Source organism: Peromyscus maniculatus, chromosome 9 (assembly GCF_049852395.1).
Source record: "Peromyscus maniculatus bairdii isolate BWxNUB_F1_BW_parent chromosome 9, HU_Pman_BW_mat_3.1, whole genome shotgun sequence".
Taxonomy (NCBI): Eukaryota; Metazoa; Chordata; class Mammalia; order Rodentia; family Cricetidae; genus Peromyscus; species Peromyscus maniculatus.
The window spans coordinates 33,735,114-33,762,517 of record NC_134860.1 but is presented as its reverse complement, the minus strand read 5'-3'; the positions used below and the strand labels follow the sequence as shown (position 1 = coordinate 33,762,517).

At 45.3% G+C, this 27,404-nt stretch overlaps 2 protein-coding genes across 4 annotated transcripts in view; one reads left to right on the top strand and one right to left on the bottom strand.

The window, feature by feature from the left end:
* The window catches only part of Anxa11 (annexin A11), a 44,217-nt gene extending 43,433 nt beyond the window's left edge, over positions 1–784 (top strand). For all 3 annotated transcript variants that reach the window (XM_006991629.4, XM_042284582.2, XM_076544570.1), the window contains one exon: positions 28–784. In XM_006991629.4, coding sequence (XP_006991691.1) covers positions 28–87 — 60 coding nt within the window. In that variant the 3' untranslated portion in view covers positions 88–784. The remainder of the gene's footprint in view (positions 1–27) is intronic.
* On the bottom strand, positions 443–26,570 carry Plac9 (placenta associated 9). The gene is made up of 4 exons (XM_006991630.4): positions 26,376–26,570; positions 5,053–5,141; positions 2,919–3,042; positions 443–2,559 (listed from the first exon to the last, which is right to left on the bottom strand). Exons 1-4 carry the CDS (start codon positions 26,470–26,472, stop codon positions 2,549–2,551), a joined length of 321 nt encoding a protein of 106 aa, XP_006991692.1. The 5' UTR covers positions 26,473–26,570; the 3' UTR covers positions 443–2,548.
* Positions 26,571–27,404: the final 834 nt, after the last annotated feature.

The window sequence follows — 27,404 nt, the reverse complement described above, 5'->3', positions numbered from 1 at the left end:
AACCTTAACTCTTGTTTCTGCCACCAGGGAGACACTTCTGGGGACTATCGGAAGATTCTACTGAAGATCTGTGGTGGCAACGACTGAGCTCAGGGTCCTCACTTCTGCCCCCTGCTGGCACTGGCAAGGAAAGGCCCAACGAGCGTCCTTCAGTTTTTCCTAATCTCTCCAGTATCCCTAGTTGCACCATTTCTCCCCAGAACCATGGCCTCTTCCGTCTGGTCTCTCCTCATCCACATACCGTGCCGAAAGGGCCCAGCTGGGCCAGAGTTCTCAGGCAGCCATCTCCCCGGCCCTCACAGCCTTTTGCTGTTCAGAATAGATGTTTTTCTCTCCCGGCTCCTGCAATCATTCCTCATTGCTTGTGGCGAAGACTCCTAGCTTTGTTATAAACATGTGATTTTGTATTTTTATTTGAAAACTTTTTTTTTAACCATCATTGCCAGACAGATGCATATAAGTCTGTTTACTCTATGCATGTTTCTGAGGAGAGTGGGAAGTGGATGGGACACCCCATCCTTGCCAGATAAAAGGGAGGTCTTGTGAGGGTACGGTTGTGTCTGGTGAGAATGTGTCATGAGTTTTGTTTTTGCCAAACTCACTCCTTTTTTAGAAAAAGGCCAAAAAAATCACTGGTTCCCTCTTCCATGCAAGAAGAAAGCCAGTTCCCTGCCAGGGACTGGGATCCTTGTAGTTGTCGGAATGTGCCTTAAACCTGAATGTCTTTAGCCAAAAGCTGTTTCCAAATTAAAGTCAGCCAGCTCTGGAACATTCTGGAAATGTCTTTCTGGTGCCAGCTTGTTTTCTTCCGCTTTATGACTCAGAGATTCCGGCCCTGTTAGCCAGTAAAAATGGATGTGTTGAACTAGAAACATACGCTGTGGAAATCCCAGGCATAAGCTACACAATCCCAGGCAGGGGTTGTGTCTGAAGGACTTGCAAAAGATGCTCTCCAGATCCACACAGGGCCCAGGTAGTAACGAGGCACAGGTCCCCAAGCCAGATGGAGGTGGGAGGGTTCCCTGACTGAGGTGGGAAGAATGGCCGGTCACCCTGGTCCTGGGAAAGGACAGAAAGGTGTTCTATGGTTTGTGGGGTGATCTCAGGGAGACTAGTGATGAGGACAGGATCCACCTAGGGAGGAGCCCCAGCCTCGTGGTACCTTGGAAGCTGCAGTCAGAAAGACCCTTGGCTCTGGCCCAGACCCTTCAGGCGCTCTGCTCCTTGGTGTCTGGAAAAGGGAACCAGCAGGGACAGTTTCAAGGGTTCATCGTCATGTCCAGGAGCACAGAGCTTCGCTTGCTGGCTGGAGACTCCCCCCACTTCCCCTATGTTAGAAAGCTCAGGATAATGGTACTCCAGAGAGACAAGTGTCTGTCCAGCCTCTTGGGCCCTGGCCACAACCCCAGAGAGGCCTCAGCTGAGTAGCCAGCTGCTGGGGTACGGATCCTCATTTCTCCCAACAGTGGGAGGAGAATGATACAAGGTGTGAAGTGTCTGTGAGCTCAACACCAGTGCTGGGAACCACATTAATCACCCAAATGTGCACACACCCCAAAGCCCCATGATGGGTGAACAAGCTGTGGCCTGTTGATACAATAGAACGTTATTCAGCCATATGAAGAAACGGAACGACACAGTGTAACATGGATGGCCTTTCAGAACTTGTCCAGTGAGAACCTGATGCCATTCACAGAAGCTGCCCACAGTAAGTAGGCAAGTCTGGGAAGACGGTTTCTTGAGGGCTGGCAGTGGGGAGAGGGAAGGGGAAGCGACTGCTGTGTAGGCTCAGAGTTCTTTTGGGGTGTTGAAAATGTCCTGGAATTAATGGTGAACACAGAAGAAACCGCAGAATTTGTGCAGGTTAAAATGGTAAGTTTTGCTGGGTGTACACCGTTAACTCCAGCTTGGTCTGTATGGTGAATCACACACACACCCCAAGGTGAATTTTATGCAATGTGAACTTTGTTTACTGAAATAGAATTTTTTTTTTTTTTTTTAAAAAAGAGGCTGGAAGTATGCCTCTGGATTCTCAGCCATGGAACAGGATTCTTAATGGGCACACAACCTCTCACAGGAGGGCAGGATAGGGAATCACATGAAGGCAGAGATTCTGATGCGAGGGTTGGCTGGATGGGACCCAGATGACCATGTGTTTCTGGGTGGCACCGGCTGCTGTTTTTGTGGCCACAGTTTGAGTAGTAGCAAGGCTGTATAAAGGGCCTTCTGTGTCCCGTTACCATTCTGGGCTTCCTTCGGGTGCCTCACTTTGAATCAGTCTGTCCTATAAAGTTGGAAGTGCAGGGGCAGAGGGTACCCAGGTCTGTGGGCTAGTACAGCGTGTGGGGTTCAGGGTATATGACAGAAGGAGCTGGGGCCGAGGTTACAGAGGTCACCATTAACGAACACGGCGGCGGGGGGCGGGGGGGGGGGCGGGGGGGGGAGTCGTAGCTTTTATTTCACACAAAGGTGGGGCAGGACGGCAAGAACGCCAGGCTTGGTTCTCAGATGGATGAGTTCGGCTGCCAGGCTCTGCTACCCCTGGTGTTCAGAAGTGATCTGCAAGAAAGGGTGAGCAGCTGAAGGAGCTCCTTGTCGGGGCTATGCCCAGCGACTCCCTCCAGCTTCCCAGTCCCTTGGGACAGCAGTACCAAAACCAGGACTCAAGACAGGAGCTGGGGTTGATCTGAGCATCACTAGGACTCCAGGGCCCAGAGTGCCAATGGGTGGTGAGACTCGATGGAGGAGCACAGACTGGAATACTTGAAGACTGATGTGCTACCAACTCTACCCTGGGACTGCACAGCACCTCACCCGCCCCCCCCCCATGTTCTCTGGCTCCACCAGTGTGATGGAGCTGCCAGGGACCCTTGGTGACAGGCCCAGCAGGTGTTCCTCTTGCCCTCGGAGCCACTCACCAGTTCCTAGCAGGTCCGGGTCGGGGCTGAAGGGCCCTGGGGGTAGATTGGAAGCCAATTCCTCCAGCAGGCCCAGCAGACCTGTCACTTCTGTCTCTAGGTGCTCTACCGTCTTCTCCACCGTCTGGAGCGGGAGGGCAGGGGCAAGTCAAGCACAGGAGTAGGGCCAACTTCAGCCTAGCTTAGTGATACCCTGAAGAAATTTCACTGAGCCCCAGCATAATGCAGTGGAGAGAGGACTGAGTGCTGTGGAGTCCTGGCCCTCACTCAGTCTCTGCTCAGTTTCCCCAGCAACACCATCACAGGCAGCTTTAAGGATTCTCCTGTCTGGTTCTCAAAGGTGCCAGGCCTGGCACGGGAACCCCTAAGCACCTTTTTCTTTGTTGGGGATTTGGCAGTAATAGTGCACATTGCTTTTGTTGCACCGCCCCCTGGTGGCACCTTCCTTAAATGACAGGTTTGGGATTTTAATGTTTTGTTTCTAGGGATGGCTTAAAGGGCTGGGGTTTTGTTTTGTTTTTTTTTTTTTGTTTTTTTTTTTTTTGTTTTTTTTTTTTTTTTTTTTTTTGGTTTTTCAAGACAGAGTTTCTCTGTGTAGTTTTGGTGCCTGTCCTGGATTTCGCTCCATAGACCAGGCTGGCCTGGAACTCACAGAGATCCACCTGCCTCTGCCTCCCGAGTACTGGAATTAAAGGCATGCGCCACCACTGCTCGGCTTCACAATAAATAGTTCTTTAATGCTTTTTATTGGGGGGTGGGTGGGATATCAACTACATTACAATAGCATTCAAATGTTTAAAACTATATATTATTTTGGTTGTTGATGTCTGTAAGCTCAAAAGCCAATAGACTGAGACAGGAAGGTCACCAGGCCAGTTTAGGATACAGAGTATGATTTTTCTCCCCAATAATTATTTTGTCATTGTGGGAGTGAGGCGGGAGAAAGGCCAAATGTCAGTCTTAGGAGCTGTCTCCTGTGTGTGTGGGAGTACACTCACACCATGGTAACATGTGGAGGTCAGTTCTCTCCTTCCACTTGGAAAATTCTGGGGATTAGGCCAGGTGGTGGTAGCAGGCGGATCTCTGAGTTCAAGGCCAGCTTGAACTCTACAGAGCCAGTTCTAGGACAGCCAGGGCTACACAGGGAAACTGTCTCAAAAAACCAACAAAGGAAAGGAAGAGAAAGACCTGGGGATCAGTCTCAGGTCATCAGGCTCGATGGCCAGTACCTGGTGATCTATCTCACAGGCCTCACCTTGCCTTTGAGGCAGGAGCTCCTCCTGGCAATGAACAGGTTAGGCTGACCGGCTATCGAGCCTCAGGGATCCTCCCATCTCCTCCTCTCTGGTGCTGGAATGCCACTGTCCCTAGCTTTTTTTGTGGGTCCTGAGGATGGAACTTGGCTCCTCGTAGTTACATGGCAAGCGCTTTACAGACTGAATTAAATTCTGATGTACTAGTATATGTACATATTAACTCACTAAATGACAGAATCTAACACCAGGCCATTGCCGCCATCCTCACAGAATGAGGGAGTACAGAGGATATGCTGAAGCTGGGTGTGTGGTCCATGCCTGTAGTCCTAGAGGCAGAACCAGGAGGATTGCCATGAGTTTCAGGCCTGACTGGTTTAATAGTGAGTTCTAAACCAGCCATGGCTACATAGTGAGACTGTGTCTCACAAAAAAATAAAAATGGAAAAAAAAGAAGAGGCTGGCGAGGTGATGGAGGAGGTCAAGGCGCCTGCCACGAACTTTAACAACGTGAGTTAAATCCCTGGAACATGCATGGTGGAAGGATTTAAAAGTTTCCAGCAATGAAGATAAAACTTTCCCCCCACACAAATATATGAACCCAAAGTTATGGTTCATGGCTGTTTTACAAAATTTGATGGTTCAATTTCCACCTTCCCCATCCTGGGAAAAATTTCAGGCTTGGTGTAAGTAACGCCTCCTGGGAGCTAGGGTATATAACACATTGCTCAGCTGAATATCCCAGTTAGAGCAGAGAGTATTTTACTTGGTGCCTGGGGAACAGACTGGCCTGGGTTTCCTGACCATTGTACTCCACAAAGCCACCAGCCTGGCAGATGGCCATGAAGCTTCATGGTGCCTTCCTCTCATACCCTCATTACCTCTTCCATGATGTCCAATCGGCTTTGGACAGCCACATGTCTGTCACAGCCTGGGCTCCAAGCTAGATCTTCTCTGGAGGACTCAGCAGCTGTAGGGAAAACAGGTCTTGTCACTGTGAGGCCATTGGTTCCCTTGTGGCACTAGAGAGGCCTGTACAACACCAGGCTGGAGTGCCGTGGGTGATGAAATCAGACAGAAGGACAGACACACAGAGGATGAAGATGAGCCACCACCCTACACAGTCCTGTCTCCGGACCCAGGAGGGCTTCATCAAGGAGGCAGTGTCTAGGCTGGGCAAAGTGGAGACAGGGAAGGTTTGGCTGCTTACAAAGACATGGAGAGATGTACATCTTCCTTGGACAAACCATCCAGGGAGCTGGAATGCCTGTGAAGAACCAGGTGGGTGGCAGATTCAACCAGAGAGGGGTCTTGGGATCAAAGCCAGGGGTAACACTTTGACCCAAGGCCTCCATGAACCTCCATGAATATTTGGAGGGGGTGTTTTGAATTTCCGGTTAGAGAATGTGGAGGGATTGTGACTTTGGAGGGAGGCAGTGGCGGCAGGAATCCATGTGAGAATGAGCCAGACAGTAGTAGACAGAATCCAGGGAGGAAACGGAGCGGCCTCGGCACCGGGAACCAGTGAGTCTGAGTAGCTGTGCCCTGTGTGTCGTGCTGAGGATGATCTGTAGTGGCCTCATTTTGTACTCCAGGAAACTAATGCACAGAGGGGTGAGAGGTCATGTCCAAAGCCACTGCTAGTGAGAGCATCGGAGGTTTAACCAACTGCTATGGCTGTTCTTGGTTGTCTGTTCATCCCACCTGGCTAGAATAAGACCACAACCACAATTTTTGAGCCAAATTTGAAGCAAGCTTTATTAAATACTGGCCAGGACGATGGCATTGGCCAGGTCCATACCTGGGATTCCCAGAGTGTGGCACCGAATTATGTTAGGTGCTTATAAAGGCAGAACCTACAAAGCTACGTACTTCCTGCCTCTGTCCAACTGGGGGCAAGCATACATTCTGACGTACTTCCTGTCCCACCTCGTGTGGTCAAGCACATCCTGTGCAATTGGGCCAACCAACCTTGTTTACAAAAGTGAAAAGATGTGGCTTGCTATCTTACATGAACGAGAGCCCCTAGCAGTCCAGGAAGTTATCTGTCCTTGGGCAGTGGGGCTACAAGTTAGAGGCGTTCTTCTTCTATAGATCCCTCTTTTAGGTAGGCAGGGAACAGATTTTTCAAAACAAGGTTTCTCTGTATAACAGCTCTGGCTATCCTGGAACTCACTTTGTAGAGCAGGCTGGCCTTAAACTCACAGAGATTTATCTGCCTCTGCCTCCCGAGTTGGGATTAAAGGCATGCACCCCTATGCCTGGCTTTTATAGATCTCTTAAGCACAGTAATTTAAACTTAAAACATAACTTTAGCCCTTACATTCGACTTGACTACATCTGGAATTATGTAAAACCCAAGCAGCTGGGCACACCTGTGAGGAATTTTTCTTAATTATTTGAATTGATTAATTTAGGGGGAGGGGTTTTGAGACAGTGTTTCTCTGTGTAGTCCTGGCTGTCCTGGCACTCGCTCTGTTGACCAGGCTGGCCTCAAACTCTGGGACCCGCCTGCCTCTGCCTTCTGAATGCTGGGATTAAAGGCCTTCGATACCAACCACCACCACCTGGCTTAATTAATTATTAATCAGCATCTTTTGAGGGGGGAAGGATTCACCTTTAATCTGAACCCCATCTTCTGCTGGCAGCCTATATAAATGAAAGGACATGGAAGAAGGAAGCTTACTCTATTTCCCTGCTTTCTCTCTCCAGCTAGTCCATCCCTTCACTGGCCTTAGAGACTATTTCTTTGGGATTCCAGAGTATACTGAAGACCAGCTGAGACACCCATTGCTAGCCAGCCATTGTCGGACTAGCTGGACCACAGCCTATAAGCCAGTCTAATAATCAACTTCCTAAATATCTATGGATTCATTTTTAGCCAGGGTTCTCTAGAGGGACAGTCTTTCAATCAGTTCTGTCCTGACAGAACTCTGGAGATCATAGGATTAGTACTCAGAGAAGGATGTGGGAGGGCAGGGAGGGGATCTGTGGCTATAAGATGATGTGGACTGTTGGGAGGTGGGGCCTAGGGGGAGGTTGTTAAGTCACTGGGGTGTGCCCTCTGAGGGCATTGTGGAACCTCGTTCTCTTGCTCTTTTTTTTTTTTTTTTTTTTTTTGCTTCCTGCCTGATAAGGTGAGTGGTTTTGCACCCACCATGATGTACTGTCTCAAGAGCAGCAGCCCAAAGCACTGCGACCAGATGACCCTGGACTAAAACTTTCAGTCCATGAGACCAAATAAACTTTCTCTCTCTTTTAAGCAGATTGCTTCAGGTATTTTCTTAGAGCGATGGCAAGGTAACTAATAGAGAACCTTCTGTGAAGACCACGTGATTTCCCTTTACTGAACTTAGAACCCCCTGTTCAAAAGACAATGGTGCCTGCTGCGGATTTAAAGAGGGAAAAGAATGTTATAGTGATGTTGTGATTGGAAAGTGAAATGTCGGGGGGCTGGAGAGAGGGCTCCGTGGCTAAGAGCACTGCTGTTCTTCCAGGGGACCTGGGTTCAATTCCCAGCACCCACATGGTGGCTCACACCAGTCTGTAGCTCCAGTTCTAGGGGATCTGGCATCCTCATACATGCAGGCAAAATACCAATGCACATAAAATAAAAATAAATTATTTAAAAAAAGAAAAAGAGGGGGCTGGAGAGATGGCTCAGTGGTCAAGAACACTAGCTGCTCTTCCAGAGGTCCTGAGTTCAATTCCCAGCAACCACATGGTGGCTCACCACCATCTATAATGAGATCTGGTGCCCTTCTGGCCTGCAGGTAGACATACGTGCAGAACACTATGTATAATAAAGAAATAAATCTTTAAAAAAAAGAAAAGAAAGAGAGAGAGAAATGCCCACCGTACGTTTATGAATTTGTGTATTTGGTTCCGTGCCAGTGGTGCTATTTTGGAAGGTTATGGAACCTTTAGGAGGTGGAACCTTGCTGGAGGGGTATGTCACTAGTGGTCTTTAAGATTAATACACACACACACACACACACACACACACACACACACACACACACACACACATTTCCTGTTCTCCCTCTCTGCTTCTGGACTGCCTGTGGGATAGGATGGGATGGCCTCATGCTCCTACACCATGCCTTTCCCAGCACGGTGGACTGTAACTCTCTGGAACTGTGATCCGGAACACACCTTTCCCTAAGGATGTTTTGTCAAGAGTGTTTTATCACAGCGACAGGAAAGCAACCAGGATGAGCAGTGTGCTGGCGACGTGTGCTGGTGATGACGTTTGTAGAAACGGGTCCTCGGGAGACCCGTTTTAGAATATTCCCTGATAAAATGTTCGTCTTAGATTTACTTCCGGATCACCCAGGCCTGGTGGAGGGGCGGCATGAAGCGTGAATGGGCGTTCCCAGCAAAGACCCTGGGGGTGCATTCAACTATCCCCTCTACTTTTGTGTGCATAGCTTTATTTATTTTTCTTTTATGTGAGTGTTTCTGCCTGCATGCATGTAAGTACACTATGTGCGTGCAGTGTCTGGGGAGGTCAGAACAGGGCATCTAATCCTCTGGAACTGGAATTACAGACAAGACAGTTGTGGACCTCCTTGTGGGAGCTAGGAAATGACCCAGGTCATCTGGAAGAGCAGCAAGTGCTTTTAAAACTGCTGAACCAGTTTTGACCCAGACCCTTGCTTTAAATTATGTGTATGTGTCCGTGTCTGTGTGCTGGGCATGTGCATGTGAGTGCAAGTGCCCACAGAAGCCAGAAGAGGGCGTCAGATCCTTTGGAGCTGGAGTTACAGGTTACAGGCAGTTATCAGCCACCCAATGTGGGTGCTGGGGACTGAACTAAGGTCCTTCCTAAGAGCAACACACACTCTTAACTGCTGAGCCAAGTACCCTGCTCCTTGAGGTGTTTATAATATAACTCAGTTGCCTGGTGGGATTGTTAGCTAAAAGCAGAGGCCATGATGGACTGAATGGGCAGATATAACACGGTGAGGATGAGGAAGAGATCTTCAGTCCAGACCTCCCTACTGGAAGGCCATGCCCCATGATCTGAGATGGCCTTTGAGAGACGGGAGAAGAGGTCCAGGCTAGCCTTAGTGAAGGAGCTCCACATTTTGCTTCAGCTGAAGCTGGGGGCACAGCAGCCTGGAGAGAGTTAAAAAAGGCAGGAAGAGTTCTTACTCCAGGTTGGGCTGTCCTGGTGGGAGTCTGCGCACACACACCCTCTCTGTATGTTCTGCCTAGGGGCCTTCAGACACGTTACTCTAGGGGCATCATTTGCACTTGCCAGGATCCTTTACCCAGTGGAAGCTGGCAGCTGTGGGCATCTTGAGCAGCATGCATCTCCTTCTCTCCTCTGGCCCCAGACACTGTTCTCCAGAATCTGTGATGAGGTCTAACTTGGCTTCAGAATCTCTCTGGGGGGGTGGGGGAGAGGCTGGGATGAGGTTGCTCCCCTCAGCGCTAATCCCTCACATCTGGATGGAGCTGTGCTCTGAGCTCATCCAGGCCTCCTGGGAACTCATCTGACAGAAAGCTTGGAGCACAGCCCTAACGACTGTCCTGCGTGACTAGCTCCCTCCCTGCAGAGAACCTCAGCACAACTCTGCTTGGACACACCCTGAAGACCCTTCTCAGCCTACACCCCCAGCCATTAACTTTCTGGCCTCCTCTCTCACGCTGGGTGGGGTTGGCCTGAGGCTCCTCGTCCCAGACATAGCTGGAGTGGGAGTCTGTCAGCCCTTCAGAATTTGTCTGAGGCCTCAGAGGACAGAGCTAGGCTGAGTGTGTGTGTGTGTGTGTGTGTGTGTGTGTGTGTGTGTGTGTGTGTGTGTGTGACAGAAACTGGGCTCTCTTTCCTTTCTCTCTCTCTCTGGCTGTCAGGAAGTTCAGTCAGTAAGGGTGGAAAGGCCAGAGGACTGTTGTGTTATCTCACTGAACCTTGAGCCAAAGCTGTGGATGTTCCCTCCCGCCCTCCCTCCCTTCCTCCCTCCCTCCCTCCTTCCCTCCCTCCCTCCCTCCCTCCCTCTGCTCTCCCTCCTCTGCCAATGGATTTCCTAGGGTATGGAGTTGTTTTCTTTGGCCTGGCTCCTGCTCAAAGCCTTGTTTGTGCCCTGGATGGTGGCCATGGGTGAAGCAGGATCCTGTGGTGAGGGGAGCCCAGGGACCAGGAGAGGTGCTGGGCTGGCTGACCTAACTAAAGAGGCTTGGCCAACCAGTCTTGTCCTCTATACGGCCCCGCCCAGTCACAGCCCTTCCAAGGCAAACTGACAGACCCAGGACTCACACAGTGAGAGAGTACCCACACTCATCACAGCCATAGTCTATTTTTACCAGCAACACTGGCCACTTGGGGTTAATGATATGTGACCACATTCAGTATAATAGAATAATAAACTTCACCACATCCAGTACTTGTATAAATATTTGTGATGCGTTCAAAACCACCAGCGATTTTGATTCTTCAAGAGAAGCAGAACCGTGTATTTCAAAAAGATTGTATGAGGAACTCTGCATGAGCTGCTCTGACTGAAACAGGCCAAGGATCCCGGCGCCCTTTAAGAGAAAGCTAGATTCCAAGAAACTAAATAGAGTGTGCCTCTCCTTAAGCAAAAACAAACAAAACAAAAGTTTCTATCTCTCTCTCTTAGTCTGAGACTTTTTCCAGAGGTGGATTGGGAGACTCCTGGAGCACTGGGAAACGTATCCCTGTCCTTCCCACACTTTCCCTTAGGGGCTGAGTTAGTGTTTTACTTAGGATCTAAGGGAAGCTGCTGTAATGAGAAGTCCCTGTCAGTCACCACCTCCTGTCTATTTCTCCCTCCTGTGTCCGTTCAAAGCTAGACTGGCTGACAGTCAGGCTCGGAGGCAGCTCTGCTCCTGAGGCTAGCCATGATCCCAGATTCTGTTTTGCTACCCTGTATTTTTTAAACCACTAATTAGAATAAACTAACCCTTCCCAAACCCTAGGATGCTGAGGCCTCAAACCCACCCAGGATAAAACTCGAGGCCCAGTCCATGGGATGGTCTTTGTCTCTCAGCTTCCTCGGGTTGAGAAGAGATCAATCTGTCCCTATCTCCTTGGCAGGGTTGCCCTGATGTCATACCTGAAGATGCCTGTGAACCATAGGGCAGATGCCACACAGGGGCCAGGGTGGCTAATCTTTGTCAACTTGATACAAATTACAGTCACCTGGGGGAGAAGGGACCTCAACTGAGGAACTGACCCTTTTGCTGCACGCAGCAAAAATATATACGAAGTAGGAATTCGGCTGGTTATGACAAAGCTAGACCTGGAGGAGTTAGGAACTCTTCCAGAGGATGAGGCCAAGGCTCAAGGAGTCTTGGTGATACTGGCTTTTGATTATTAGCCGTTTCCTGCTATGACTTTCTCATGTGCTATTGTAGCTTTTCCATCATTCACTGGGCACAATTTCCCCTATGCAATGAAAGTATTTGTATAACTTTCTCCAACTGTGCTACAACAGACACAGTCAGAATCCCTAACTTCAGGCCTTTCTGTAATTATTGTCATTAGCAACATCTGGCCAGGACCATCCCGGGATGGACGGAAGTATCTTATCAGAGATACCCCACAGATTCTCTAAGAACAGACTTAAGCGTCCAGACTATCTGTTTGAGAAGGCATGGCGGATGTGCTAATTAAGCTTAACTTTCTCCTTTCCAAAGTCTTATCTCTAGAACAATGAACTCAGAACTAAAGGGTTTCTACTTACAGGGACATCTAGCTGTGATGGAAGCTGCCTAGCCAAGTTGCCTAGCGACCGAGCACACTTCCCCCGCCTTGCCAGAAAACAGTGGGAGCAGAGACAGCTTGGAGAGATAAGGGCCAAAGGGATAAAAGGCAGTTTTATCTTCAGAGACAGGATGGAGAAGAAAAAGAGAATGGAAGAACTAGATGGGTAAGAACTGGAGAGGAACAAACTGAGATGGGGAAAACTAATGGGGAAGAACTAGATTAGAGGAGAACTAGATTGAAGGGCTAGAAGAGAGAACTAGAAAGATGAGATGGAAGATGAGGAAGAGCCAGGCGAGGAAGAACAAATGAGAGAGAAGGAGATGGGAGAGGAGCTAAGATGGGAAAGAACTAGATGAAGGACTTAAGATAGCACTTAGAGGAAGGGAAGGGCTCCGTTGCCTTTAGCCTACTGGCTATGGGTGGGATAGGACCTCTGTCGGTCTTTTCTGTGTCAAACACACAGATTGCAAGCCCAGTGCCACTTTGAGATCTTTGGCAGCAGTTAACTCTGCAGCTCACACAAATGAGCCTGTGTGATAATGAGTATTCAGAGACGGGTAATGCCTGGGGGGCACTCACCAACCTAAGACAGAGCACCTGTGTGGCCTGGGCAGGCATCTCCATGATGGGTAAGGTGACTTGCTGACGTCCCACGCAACCTAAGTGAGAAGCTCATTTTTTAGTAAAGGAGGGGGGAAACCTGTAGGGCCCTGGCTCCTGTTTTGGGTAATTGTTGCCTTGCTTGCTGACCTTGACCTTGACATCCTCCCTATGATAATTCCCTCCCGGGTTCCACCCTCCTGAATGCTTAAGGGAAGTTCCTTGTCTGTGTATCCTGCATAATGGGCGTTAACAGCTTAGATGCAAGATTGTAAAACATCGGGTAGGGAACTTCTGCCCTCCGGGTTTCTCCCATTGTGCTGTAAGCCTGTATTTAAGACCTCTTCCCTCCTTCAATAAATAGCATTTGGCATTAAAAAAAAAAGATTATACTGACTGAATGGGGTGTGGGGGGGAAATAGCACTTAGAGGGGACAGCAGACAAATGTAGATAGAAATCAGGCAAGAGAGGAGCTAGGCATGAGAGCAGAACAGAAGCTGTGTAGAGAGAGAACTGACTCAGAAGAATAAAGCCATTGGACTAAAGAGTTTCATGTACGTAGATTCAGTTCTTACCATCTAAAATGAGATTATCAGCTGGCTGTAGATTCTTTCACAGACCCTTAGGAGAGGGCTATTGAGGGGCTGGATCCCAATAGTTCCTGTTACCCTTTTGGATTAACCTGTGGCAAGTCTGATTGGCATTTCTTGATTAATGATGATATGGGAGGGCTTGGTCTTCCATGGGCAGTGCCACCCCTGGGCTGGTGGTCCTGGGTTCTATAAGAAGGCAGGCTGAGCAAGCCATGAAAAACAACAAGCCAGTAAGCAATGTCCCTCCATGGCCTCTGCTTCGGTTCCTGCCTCCAGGTTTCTGCCTTGAATTCCTGTCCTGACTGCCCTTAATGGACTGTAAGATGAAACAAGCATTTCCTCCACAAATTGTTTTTGGTCACAGTGTTTATCACAGCAACAGAAAGCAAATTAGACTGGGACACTGAGCAGACAAGCAAATAGAGGCTCAGAATAATGGAGCAGGTATGTCCTGGAGTCCCTTCCCTTGCTCCGCCTCTCTCATGCGGAGTCTAGAGCTCAACCTAGGTCACTGGATCAGGTCTCAGGAACAAATCTATGCAGGAAGTCAGAGGGTACCATGCTGCAGAAGGGCTTCTCCAACAGGATGCAGGGGCAGCCCTGACCTGACTGGATTATCTTCTGCAAGCTAATTCCATTTGTTGGATCCTGGCTTTTGCTGCTATTAGAATGGACACAGCCATACTCTGTCTTCTAAGTTACTATTGCTTTGTGGTCCTTTATCATGCCAAGATTTTTGCTGGATGTATAATGTGGATAGGCATCAGTCATTTAATTCTAGCTTTTTTCCTTTTTTATCTTTGCGATTATAATATAATTACAACAGTTCTCCCTCTTCTTTCCTCCCTCCAAACCCTCTTACATACCCCTCTTTGCTTTCTTTCAAATTCATGGCCTTTTTTTCCATTAATTTTTATTATATGCATGTACTTACATATTCCTAAATATAACCTGTTCAATCTGTATAACGTTACTTTGATGTATGTTTTCAGGGCTGACCATTTGGTACTAAATAAAGTCACTCCTTTTACTGTGTTTCTTAATCCTCTGGCACCTCAGCCTTCCAAGTGCTGGATTATATACTCCTCCACCTTAAAAAAGAAATGGTTTTTGCTTTGTTTTATTTTATTTTTTACTATGGGGCATTCCTGTAATCCCAGCACCTAAGAGACTGAGGCAGGAGAATTGCCAAGTGCGAGGCTGGCTGGGCTACACAGCAAGAATTTGTCTTAAAAACAAAACAAACCCCCAATTATTATTATTATTATTATTATTATTATTATTATTATTATTATTATTGTTGTTATTATTATTTTACAAACTCAAAAGTTTAAGTGACATATAAAAGATCACACAACAGAAAGAAAGTGCCGGCAACAAGATTGGAATCCAGCACCCCCCCCCCCCCACACACACACACTGTCTGTCCCCGTTGGTGGTGGAGCTGTGTAAAGTAAGTTCTTCTACCCTGGGGCTTCCTGCTGTCTCCCCTTGTAAGAAATAAATAATTATGTCTCATTTTCAGAGCATTTAAAATTCAATGATGGTGCACACCTTCAATCCGAGCACTCGAGAGGCGGAGGCATGCGGACATCTGAGTTTAAGGCTAGTCTAGTCTACACAGTGGGTTCCAGACCAGCAAGGGCTACATCATAAGTCTCCCCCTGTCTCTCTGTCTCTCTTACAATGGAATTAGGCAGGCCCCGTTTTCCCTATCTAGCAGCTGGCGCCTGCTCCCTGGAAGCTTTTTAGTTTATCTTAGACTTGAAAAATTATGGAGAGTAGGCTACGTGACTGAGTCCCCTTATGAGAAAAGGAGGGCATCTTGAACTTCAGGTCTATCTTTGGACACCACATAAGGCTTTGCATCCTGAACAAATAGACCAGGGAATCTGGAGAGATAGTGATAGTAGACACCAAGAAGATTGTACTTCCCTAAAGAACTTAGCTGATGAAGAATTTAATGGGGCAGGGAAATGTGATTAGGGATATAAGAAACCCAATTTTGTGCCAAATTGGAGTGCAAGCCGTTTTTGTCTTTTCTGTAGGCTGATGCCTGACTTTGCAAGGTCAAATCTACCTCCATGTTGTTGCTCTGAGTCCCCAGGGCTCTTTTATTTATTTGTTTCTTTGTTTTAAGTGTGAATGGGTATTTTGCACATGCATGCCTGGTGCCCTTAAGGCAAGAAGAAGGCATCAGGTCCTCTGGAACTGGAGTTACAGGTGGTTGTCACCCACTATGTGGATGCTGGAGACTGAACCTGGGCCTTCATGAATGTTAGGTAAACACTCTGCCAACTGAGCCACACCCACCTCTCCGGTACTCTTACCATGAAGTGAGGGTCACTTTTTCTTACACTATCTGTAAAATGGGGGGAACTACAAAGGTATGAGGCACAGGATATCTTTCTGTCTCTAACCTTCCATGTTGGTTTGGTCCAAAGATGTGGGTGAGGATGGTTATACTTGCTTACAAGAGGAGATACAGGGAGCTGGAGGGATGGCTCAGCAGTTAAGAGCACTGACTGCTCTTCCAGAGGACCTGGGTTCAGTTCCCAGCATCCACATGGTGACTCACAACCATCTGTGACTCCAGTTCTAGAGTATCTTCTTCTGGCCTCTGTAGGCCCTGAGCATGTTTGCTCACAGACATACGTTCGGGCAAAACACCCATATACATCAAGTAAAATTAAAAAATAAAAAACGGAAGGCTCAGCAGCTTATTGCTCTTCTGGAGGACCCAGCAATGGCCTGAAACTCCAGTTCTAGGAGATACGATGCCCTCTGGCATCTGAGGGCACCTGCCTGAATATGGTGCACATAAACTCACATAGGCACACATACATCCATCCATATTTTATATTGGTTTTTTGAGACAGGGTTTCTCTGTGTAGCTTTGTGCCTTTCCTGGAACTTGCTTTGTAGACCAGGCTGGCCTCGAACTCACAGAGATCCACCTGCCTCTACCTCCCAAGTGCTGGGATTAAAGGCATGTGCCACCACCACCAGGCACATATAATATTTTTAATTATAAATGATTAAAGAGCTGGGCGGTGGAGGTGTGCACCTTTGACTGCAGCACTTGGGAGGCAGAGGCAGACAGATTTCTGTGAGTTCGAGGCCAGCCTGGTCTAAAGTGTGAGATCCAAGACAGCCAAGGCTACACATAGAAACCCTGTCTCAAAAAACCAAAATAAATAAATAAATGAGAAGACACTGAGGATTCTTCTGACATTGCGAGCAGGAACCCAGCTGAAGTTGGCCTCTGAAAAGGTCTCTAAGGGAGCTGGTAAGATGTCACTGGATACCAATTACACAACAGCACAAGCCTGCAGACCTGAATTCTATCCCAGCACCCACATAAAGGAGGAAAGAGACAACCAACTCCACAAAGTTGTCCTCTGACCTCCTCACTTGCCCTGTGGCGTGCAACCCCACATGTACAATAACAAACTAATTAATTAATTAAAGGTCTCTATAAAAACACAAACCAGTTTTCCTCCCTCGATATGTAAAGAGATTTTATAGAATAATATGAGAAAATCCCAACACAGCAATTGAGGAAGTCTTAAATAGTTTGCAAGAATTATAAATGACCACTATGCCTTTGAAGAAAAAAAGTCTATCCTTGGCAGGAATCAAAGACACTCAATTAAAATAATAAAAATGGGCTGGGGATGTAGCTCAGCTGGTAGAATGCTTGCCTTGCATGTTTGAGGCCCTAGGTTTGATCATCAGCACAGCACAAAAACAGAAATGGTGATATATATATATATATATATATATATATATATATATATATATATATATATATATTCCCAGCAAGGTGGAGGCAGGAGGATCAGAAGTTCAAAGTCATCCTTGTCTACACAGTAAGTTCAACACTAGCTGGAGCTACAAGAGATCTTGGCTTTAAAAAAAATATATATGAGAGGTAGACAGGCACGGCAGCGGCGACAAGCAGAGGCAGGTAGGCCCGTGGCAGCGGCCGACAGGGACATACAGGCCCAGTGGCAGCCGGCAGAGACATACAGGCCCGGTAGCGGCCTGCAGAGGTAGACGGGCCACGTGGCGGAGACAAGCAGATGCAGGTAGGCCCGCAGCAGCAGCCGGCAGAGATAGATTGGCCTGGCAGAGGCAGGCAGGCACAGCAGGCGGCGGCCAAAACACAGTGGCAATAAGGACCAGAAACAGAGCTATTACCCTCTGAAGAGCTAGTGAAAACAAACTTTTAATCAAAAGCTTGGAACAGGGACACCTCTAACCCCAACACCTGGGGAAGAAGCTATCTCCATGGGACAGAACGAATCTGAACACTCCGTCTGAGGACAACCCAGGGCCCAGCTGCTGATCCTGTGAAACCCAACAACTTGGAGGTGTTGGTGAGACTACCATGCTGAGCTGAAACCCATCCGGGAGAGGATTCAGATCCCTACAGTTTGAAGTCTGAAGAAACAAGACCAGCTGAGGAATTGACAAATGAACAAAACGTGACCTGGGAACACAGAAGAAGGCGCTGCCCAGCCACCAAACCAGATCACCAGAATCATAAGTATATACTTCACCGACTGAAATCAGCTGCCCCTGAAGAAATAGCCCAATAGCACCAATTTAACCAAGAACTCCTACTGAACCAAGACTAAAAATCAGAACAAGAGAGGCACTCTCAGACACAGACACCATCTGCACCGAGCAGAGGAAGAGATGAGTAGACGCCAGTGCAAAAATACAGGCAACAACATAAAGACCTATATGGCAACATCAGAACCTAGTGATTCTACACCTGCAAGACCTGAACATACCAAGACAGAAGAAAAAGAAGAAATCAACCCTAAAAATGACTTTAAGAAGATGATAGAGGCCCTTAAAGAAGAAATAAAACATTCCCTTAAAGAGGAAATAAAAATTCCCTTAAAGAGAAAATGAAAAACTCTATTAAAGAGGAAATAAAAACTTCCCTTAAAGAGGAAATGAAAAACTCCATTAAAGAGGATATAAAAAACTCCCTTAAAGAAATGGAAGAAAAAACGAACAAAAAATGGGAAGAAATCAAATCAAGCCAAGAAAAAGCAATTAAACAGATGAAAGAAACATTCAAAGATCTGAAAAATGAATTTGAGACAATAAAGAAAATACATGCTGAGGGAATGCTGGAAATAGAAATCCTGACTAAGCGAATAGGAACTACAGACACAAGCATAACCAACCGATTGCAAGAGATGGAACAGAGAATCTCTGACACTGAAGACACAATAGAGAAAATAGATTCGTCAGTCAAAGAAAACATTAAAGACAAAAAAGTTGTAACACAAAACGTCCAGGAAATTTGGGACACCATGAAAAGACCAGACCTAAGAATAATAGGGATAAAAGAAGGAGAAGAATACCAACTCAAAGGCACAGAAAAAATATTCAACAAAATCATAGAAGAAAACTTTCCTAACCTAAAGGAAGAAATATCTATGTAGATACAAGAAGCTTACAGAACACCAAATAGGCTGGATCCAAAAAAAAAAAAAAAAAAAAGTCCCCTCGCCACATAATAATCAAAACACTAAACACACAGAACAAAGAAAAAATATTAAGAGCCTCAAAGGAAAAAGACCAAGTAACATATAAAGACAAACCCATCAGAGTAACACCAGATTTCTCAATAGAGACTATGAAAGCTAGAAGTTCATGGACAAATCTTATGCAGACACTAAGAGACCACGGATGCCAACCCAGACTATTATACCCAGCAAAACTCTCAATCACCATAGGCTGAGTAAACAAAATATTCCAGGATAAAACCAGATTTAATCAATACCTGTCCACAAACCCAGCCCTACAGAAGGCACTAGAAGGGAAAATCCAACCTAAAGAAGCTAAACACATCCATGAAAAATCAAGCAATAGATAATCCCACACCAACATACACCAAAGAAAGACAACACAACACAACCACAAAAAATAACAGGAATTAACAATCACTGGTGTAGCTAGAGTTTTCCGCCTTGCCCACAGTCAGGACAAATCTTTGTCACCTGCCAGTCCCACAGCCGCTCAGACCCAACCAAGTAAACACAGAGACTTATATTGCTTACAAACTGTATGGCCGTGGCAGGCTTCTTGCTAACTGTTCTTTTATCTTAAATTAACCATTTCCATAAATCTATACCTTGCCACGTGGCTGGTGGCTTACCGGCATCTTCACATGCTGCTGGTCATGGCGGTGGCTGCAGTGTCTCTCCACCTCAGCTTTCCGCTTCCCAGAATTCTCCTCTCTCCTTGTCCCACCTACTTCCTGCCTGGCCACTGGCCAACCAGTGTTTTATTTATTGACCAATCAGAGCAATTTGACATACAGACCGTCCCACAGCACACTGGTCATTAATATCCATCAATATCAATGGTCTCAACTCACCTATAAAAAGACACAGGCTAACAGAATGGATAAGAAAACAGGACCCATCCATCTGCTGCATACAAGAAACACACCTTAACTTCAAAGACAGACACTACCTCCGAGTAAAGGCCTGGGAAAAGGCTTTTCAAGCAAATGGACCTAAAAAACAAGCTGGTGTAGCTATCCTAATATCTAATAAAATAGACTTCAAACTAAAATCAATCAAAAGTGATCAGGATGGACATTAAATATTTATCACGGGAAAAATCCACCAAGATGAAGTCTCGATTCTAAACATTTATGCTCCAAATACAAAGCACCCACATTCATAAAAGAAACACTACTAAAGTTTAAAATGCACATCAAACCCCACACATTAGTAGTGGGAGATTGTAACACACCACTCTCACCAAAAGACAGATCTACCAGACTGAAACTTAACAAAGAAATAAAGGACCTAACAGATGTTATGACTCAAATGGACTTAATAGATATCTACAGAACATCCCATCCTAACACAAAAGAATATACCTTCTTCTCAGCACCCCATGGAACCTTCTCAAAAATTGACCACATGCTTGGCCACAAAACAAATCTCAACAGATACAAAAAATTGGAATAACCTCCTGTATTTTATCAGACTACCATGCCTTAAAGTTAGAACTCAACAACAACAAAAATTATAGAAAACCCACAAAAAATTATAGAAAAACCACAGTTTCCATTATTCATGGAAACTGAATAATGCCCACCTGAAACATCAATGGGTTGAGGAAGAAATAAAGAAAGAAATTAAAGATTTCCTAGAATTCAATGAAAATGAAAGTACAACATACCCAAACTTATGGGACACTATGAAAGCAGTGCTAAGAGGAAAATTCATAGCTCTAAATGCACACATAAAGAAGATGGAGCAATCCCATACCAATGAATTAACGGCACAACTGAAAGCTCTAGAACAAAAAGAAACAAACTCACCCAGGAGAAATAGACACCAAGAAATAATCAAATTGAGGGCTGAAATCAACGAAATAGAAAACAAGAGAACAATACAAAAAAATCAATGAAACAAAGAGTTGGTTCTTTGAAAAAAATCAACAAGATAGACAAACCCCTAGCCAAATTAACCAAAAGGCAAAGAGAGAGCACCCAAATTAACAAAATCAGAAATGAAAAGGGAGACATAACAACAGACAATGAGGAAATCCAGAGAATCATCAGATCATACTTCAAAAAACTGTACTCCACAAAAATGGAAAACCAGGAAGAAATGGACAATTTTCTGGATAAATACCACATACCAAAATTAAATCAAGACCAGATAAATCATTTAAATACACCAATGACCCCTAAAGAAATAGAAACAGTCATCAAAAGTCTCCCAACCAAAAAAAGCCCAGGACCAGATGGTTTCAGTGCAGAATTCTACCAGACTTTCAAAGAAGAACTAATACCAATACTCTTCAAAGTGTTCCACACAATAGAAACAGAAGGAACACTACCAAACTCTTTTAATGAGGCTACAATTACCCTGATACCCAAACCACACAAAGATACAACAAAGAAAGAGAACTACAGACCAATCTCCCTCATGAACATTGATGCAAAAAATACTCAACAAAATATTGGCAAACCGAATCCAAGAATACATCAAAACAATTATCCATCACAACCAAGTAGGATTCATCCCAGGGATGCAAGGATGGTTCAACATACGAAAATTAGTCATATAAACAAACTGAAAAAAAAAAAAACCACATGATCATGTCATTAGATGCTGAAAAAGCCTTTGACAAAATCCAACACCCTTTCATGATAAAGGTCTTAGAAAGATCAGGAATACAAGGAACATTTCTAAACATAATAAAAGCAATTTATAGCAAGCCAACAGCAAACATCAAATTAAATGGAGAGAAACTCAAAGTGATACCACTAAATTCAGGAACAAGACAAGGCTGTCCACTCTCCCCATATTTATTCAATATAGTACTAGAAGTTCTAGCTAGAGCAATAAGACAACAAAAGGAGACCAAAAGGATACAAATTGGCAAGGAAGAAGTCAAACTTTCACTATTTGCAGATGATATGATAGTATACATAAGTGACCCCAAAAACTCTACCAGGGAACTCCTACAGCTGATAAACTCTTTCAGTAAAGTGGCAGGATACAAGATCAACTGAAAAAAATCAGTAGCCCTCCTATACACAAATGATAAAAGGGCTGAGAAAGAAGTCAGAGAAACATCACCCTTTACAATAGCCACAAATAATATAAAATACCTTGGGATAACACTAACTAAACAAGTGAAGGACCTTTTTGACAAGAACTTTAAATCTCTAAAGAAAGATATTGAAGAAGATATCAGAAAATGGAAGGATCTCCCATGCTTGTGGATAGGTAGGATTAACATAGTAAAAATGGTAAATCTTACCAAAAGCAATCTACAGATTCAATGTAATCCCCATCAAAATCCCAACACAATTCTTCACAGACTTGGAAAGAAAAATACTCAACTTCATATGGAAAAACAAAAGACCCAGGATAGCTAAAAGAATCCTATACGATAAAGCAACCTTTGGAGGCATCACCATCCCTGACCTCAAACTCTACTATAGAGCTATAGTAATAAAAACAGCATGGTACTGGTATAAAAACCGACATACGGACCAATGGAATCGAATTGAAGACCCTGACATTAATCCATGCACATATGAACACCTGGTTTTTGACAAAGGAGCCAAAACTATACAATGGAACAAAGAAAGTATCTTCAACAAATGGTGCTGGCATAACTGGATGTCAATATGTAAAAGATTACAAATAGATCCATATCTGTCACCATGCACAAAACTCAAGTCCAAGTGGATCAAAGACCTGAACATAAATCCAGTTACACTAAACTTAATAGAAAAGAAAGTAGGAAGCACTCTTGAACGCATTGGCACCGGAGACCATTTCCTAAATAAAACACCAGCAGCACAGACCCTGAGCACAACAATTAATAAATGGGACTTCTTGAAACTGAGAAGCTTTTGCAGGGCAAAAGACACAGTCAATAAGACAAAAAGACAGCCAGCAGAATGGGAAAAGATCTTCACCAACCCCACATCTGACAGAGGACTGATCTCCAAAGTATATAAAGAACTCAAGAAACTAGACATCAAAATACTGAACAATCCAATTAAAAAATGAGCTAAAGAGCTAAAAAGAGAATTCTCAAAGGAAGAATCACAAATGGCTGAAAGACATTTAAGGAAATGCTCAACATCCTTGGTCATCAGAGAAATGCAAATCAAAACGACTCTAAGATATCACCTTACACCTGTCAGAATGGCTACGATCAAAAACATTAATGACAGTCAATGTTGGAGAGGATGTGGAGCAAAGGGAACACTCCTCCACTGTTGGTGGAAATACAAACTTGTACAACCACGGTGGAAATCAGTATGGTGGTTTCTCAAAATTGGGAATCGAACTATCTCAAGACCCAGCCATCCCACTCTTGGGCATATACCCAAGGAATGTTCAATCATACCACAAAGATACATGCTCAACTATGTTTATAGCAGCACTATTTGTAATAGCCAGAACCTGGAAACAACCTAGATGCACATCAACTGAAGAATGGATTAAGAAAATGTGGTACATATACACAATGGAGTACTATACAGCAAAGAAAAACAATGACATTATGAAATTTGCAGGCAAATGGTTGAAACTAGAAAATATCATCCTGAGTGAGGTAACCCAAACTCATAAGGACAAACATGGTATGTACTCACTCATAAGTGGATACTAGATATAAATCAAAGGACAGTCTGTGGGACTGTAATCCACAGATCCAGGGAGGCTACCTAGCAGGGGGGACCCTAGGATGACTGTGGCTTATAATAAGTTTTGGTTTTGCCCAATCACTGGGCAAGCTTTAGTGAAACATTTCACTACTAGGATAAGATTTGTACTGTATCAAACTGATGAAAGAAAATTCTGGCTGTGGGGTTGGGGATTTAGCTCAATGGTAGAGCACTTGCCTAGCAAGTGCAAGGCCCTGGGTTCGGTCCTCAGCTCCAGAAAAAAGAAAAGAAAAAAGAAAATGCTGACCATACTTTCATGAAGGGACGCTAAAATCTCTTTAGAATATAGATTAGCCTGTAGAAAAATGTCTGCCATAAATCAAACAGTGAAGGGGAAGATGAATAGGAATCTCACTTACACAACTTAAGTAAAACATAGCTCTCTGAACGATGAAGATAGGTTTCTTCTTTATCCCAGAATCTAATCAATATTTATATGTATAGTTCAGCTATCATTTGGCTTAAAAGGGCTTATTGGGAAACATCATTTATACTAATTTCTACAGAGAAAATATTTTACTGTTTGGACTTTTAAATTATAATCTGTTTTTATGTTCAAGCTATCTGTATATTATTTCTCCTGGAGTTGTACATAAAATGTTTTTACATTAAAAAAAGGACAAATACTATAGAATTATATCACATGAAATATATAGAATATACAAATTCATAGAGACAGAAAGATTAGATGTTATCTCAAGATAGAGAAGAAAGGAATATAGAGCAATGATTTCCTAAGTATAGAATCTCTGTTTTGTGTAATGGAAAAACCCCACAAATGGACAGGAATATCAGGACATAATGTCATGAATGTAATAAATCAATACAATTAATGTAATTAATGGATATCATAAATATAATTATGGAATGAATAATACAAGTGTAATCAATAAATAACACAAATGTAATTAATATCATGAGTGTAATTAATGAATATCATGAATGTAATTAAAAATAAATAAGTTAAAAAAAGAAAAACAAAAAAAGGAATTATTATTATTATTAAGTGTGGCGTTGCAGTTCTGTTTACAGATAAAATATAAGATGCTGGGCCCCATACTTTAATTGCAGGACTGAGAGATGCTTCAGCAGTTAAGAGGGCTTACTGCTCTTGCAGAGAACCTGAGTTCATTTCCCAGCACCCACGTGGTGGTTCACAACTACCTATAACTCTAGTTCCAGGGGATCCAACACCCTCTTCGTACTTCCACTGGCTGACACACAAATGTGGTGCACATACATAATCTTAGACATGCACACATAAAATAAAGTTTTAAAAGGGGGAACTAACTAATTCAGTGGGCCACATACAAAAAGAAAACATGGGCCGGGCTGTGGTGGCACACACCTTTAATTCCACCACTTGGGAGGCAGAGCCAGGCGGATCTCTGTGAGTTCGAGGCCAGCCTGGTCTAGAGAGTGAGATCCAAGACAGGTACCAAAACTACACAGAGAAACCCTGTCTCGAAAAACAAAAACAAACAAACAAACAAACAAAAAGAAAACATGAAAATAGGAGAGGGCTTGCTCAGAAGAAAGTTTCAGTGACGGAAGGGAATGAGGGAGGGGTGTAACAACGACAAAATTCGTCATATGTGTGAAATTGTCAAACAATAAAAACTTAACAAATAAACACAGTGCTTGGACTTTCTTTTAAAATAACCCAAGGATGACAGCAGAGGAAAGATTGCTTAATTAATAATTATAGTATAATTACATTATAGTAATCTATGTATGCGGTCATCTTAAATTCTATTTTTAATCCAAACATTTTCATAGTCAAAAGTCTAAGAAAAACTGTACTCCATAGTATGCACAATGAAGGTGTTGAAAATCTAAAGTTAAGTCATGGGATAGTGTCTGAAGTCTCAAAGGTTAGAAGTGAAAACTTGAGAAACTAAATGGGTACATCTATACTTTCCTCTTAACCTGTCTGTTGCAATGAACATGTGTATCAGAAAGGAAAGCAATGTTTAGAATGGGTTGTGGCTCAAAGGGGCAGGAAAAGTGATCCGTAGCAGGGAAAGCTCCTTCCTCTGGGATGCACCAGCGGAGCCCTGGTCCCCATCTCTGCCACCCATGTAGAGCTGACAGGAGCATCTAAGAGGCTGTGCCTTGTGAGCTGAATCTGGGCTACACAGAATGCCAGTCACTCCTTAACAGATGGGGAAACTGAGGCTAGAGGGGTTAATGGTCTGAGAGAACTAGTGTTGTATGTTCACTGGTGGGCATGTCCCCGAAGTCAGTCTGTGAAACGTAAAGCGATTCACCCCCTAGAAACTCCCTTTAACGATCTGAGTTTACTCTCCCTTCTCTTCGTGGGCCTCGAAAAAACAGCCAGAGCCTGGGTCTTAGTGCCAGACTTTTCTGCATGGCTGGAGCAAGAACCCAAAGAGAGCCAGAGGCCTGGGTTTTGGTGCCGGTCTGCCTTGGCACTATAAGGCCGGAGCTCATCCTTGCCTAGACAGCTAGGATGAGCCATAGCTCTTGGACGGTTCTGGGAACCTGGAAGATGGCCTCCTCACCTCACTAGAGAGCCCCCGGGCCTCCAGGCAGGTGAGACGGTACCTTTTTTCCATGTGTCTTCTCAACGGTGGTGCTGGCCCCGCCTGGGTCATTGACCCTTTCAGGCCCCCCTTCCATCACAATGCCCTTTGCAGCCCTTCCCTGGATGCCCTGGCCCCAGGGCGGCCACACCCTGCAACCGGACCTCCCCCCTGGCCGCCGCGCTCTCCTAGGCATCCGGTTGCCACATTCCTTTCCCCAGATCTTTCTTTCCCCGTTTCTTCCTGCATTCCCATTTCTTTCCTTCTTGTTTGCGCTTTTCTCAAACTCCCGTCTCTAGCTCTCCTCGTCCACACGCGTTTATCTTCAAAGCCTCTTCCGATCTCAGCCTCCCCTCTCATCTGATGTATCTCATTCCTTCATCTCTTCCCTTTTCTGTCCCGGTGTTTCTGTTTTCTGTCACCGTCACCTTTTCCTCCCTCCACCTCTCCCGGTAGCTCTGTCTCCGGCTCCTCTCTTACTCCTACCTCGCTGTCCGGGGGTGTCCCTGGGTCCCCGACCCCACTCGCCCGCCCCGACGCGGAGCAGGGCGAGCCCGGCCATCGCGCAGAGCAGCGGCTGCATGGTACCGAGCCACCGAACGCAGCTGTCGGTCCGTAGCCACCTCCCCGGGATCGCGCCCGCCCGGCCCGAGGAAATGCAGTCCGAGCCAAAATTCCTGGGCGGCTCCGGGTTTCTGGCTCCAGAGAACCCGCCCCCTCCAGAAGCCCCACCGTGAAAAGGCGCAGCCCGGAATCCCATCCCCAAGGCCACCACTCCGCGAGAGCATCCTGTCCAGCCATCGACCCCACCTCCGGCCTTGGGACCCCTGGGAGAGAAGTGGGGGAGGAGGCTACAGGCGCTACTTCTGGGGTCACTACTCTTTATGAGCCCATTTCACAGCCTGTCAGACTGAGCCCAGAAATGAGGACCTTCTTCTGTATCCCTCCCAGGATGGCGCAGGCTTTGAAGCCCAGCTTCCTAGGATCTGGAAGTGTTCTCTCCCTGCCTCTGAACCAGAAATGAAGGCTAATGGTATCGGACAGAGGGAACTGAAGGCCTAGGGTTGTTGTCCACAGAAACCCACTGATAAAGACCACTTAACTCCTTACTAAAGAATGAAGTCGGGCATGGAGAGATGGTTCAGCGGTTAAGAGCACTGGCTGGTCTTCCAGAGGTCCTGGGTTCAAATCCCAGCACCCACATAGCAGTTCACAACTGTCTGTAACTCCAGTTTCAGGGGACCTGACACCTTCACACCAATGCATATAAAATAAATTTAAATAAATAATTAAAAAGAGTGAGATGCTACAAGTTGTCCAACTCCTCAGGCCTGGGTTATATCGACCTGTCTGGCAGATGAGGGACAAGGGTGCTTGACCTCTCACACGGTGAGCAATGAATCCAGCAGTAAGTGAATTAATCCATCGCAGGCAGAATTCACAAATCTAGAAAGGAGTTATTTTGCACCTTTATCAGTTACTTACAAGTTACTTTGGAAATTACAACTTGCAAAG

Bases quoted from the DNA above. Each gene is read 5' to 3' on its own strand.
- Plac9 (XM_006991630.4), bottom strand. From the start codon at position 26,472: ATGCAGCCGCTGCTCTGCGCGATGGCCGGGCTCGCCCTGCTCCGCGTC. The intron at 5,142-26,375 runs GTAGGAGTAAGA...TTTTCCCTACAG, and splicing joins GGACACCCCCGGACAGCGAG to CTGCTGAGTCCTCCAGAGAA. The intron at 3,043-5,052 runs GTAATGAGGGTA...CTCCCGCTCCAG, and splicing joins GATTGGACATCATGGAAGAG to ACGGTGGAGAAGACGGTAGA.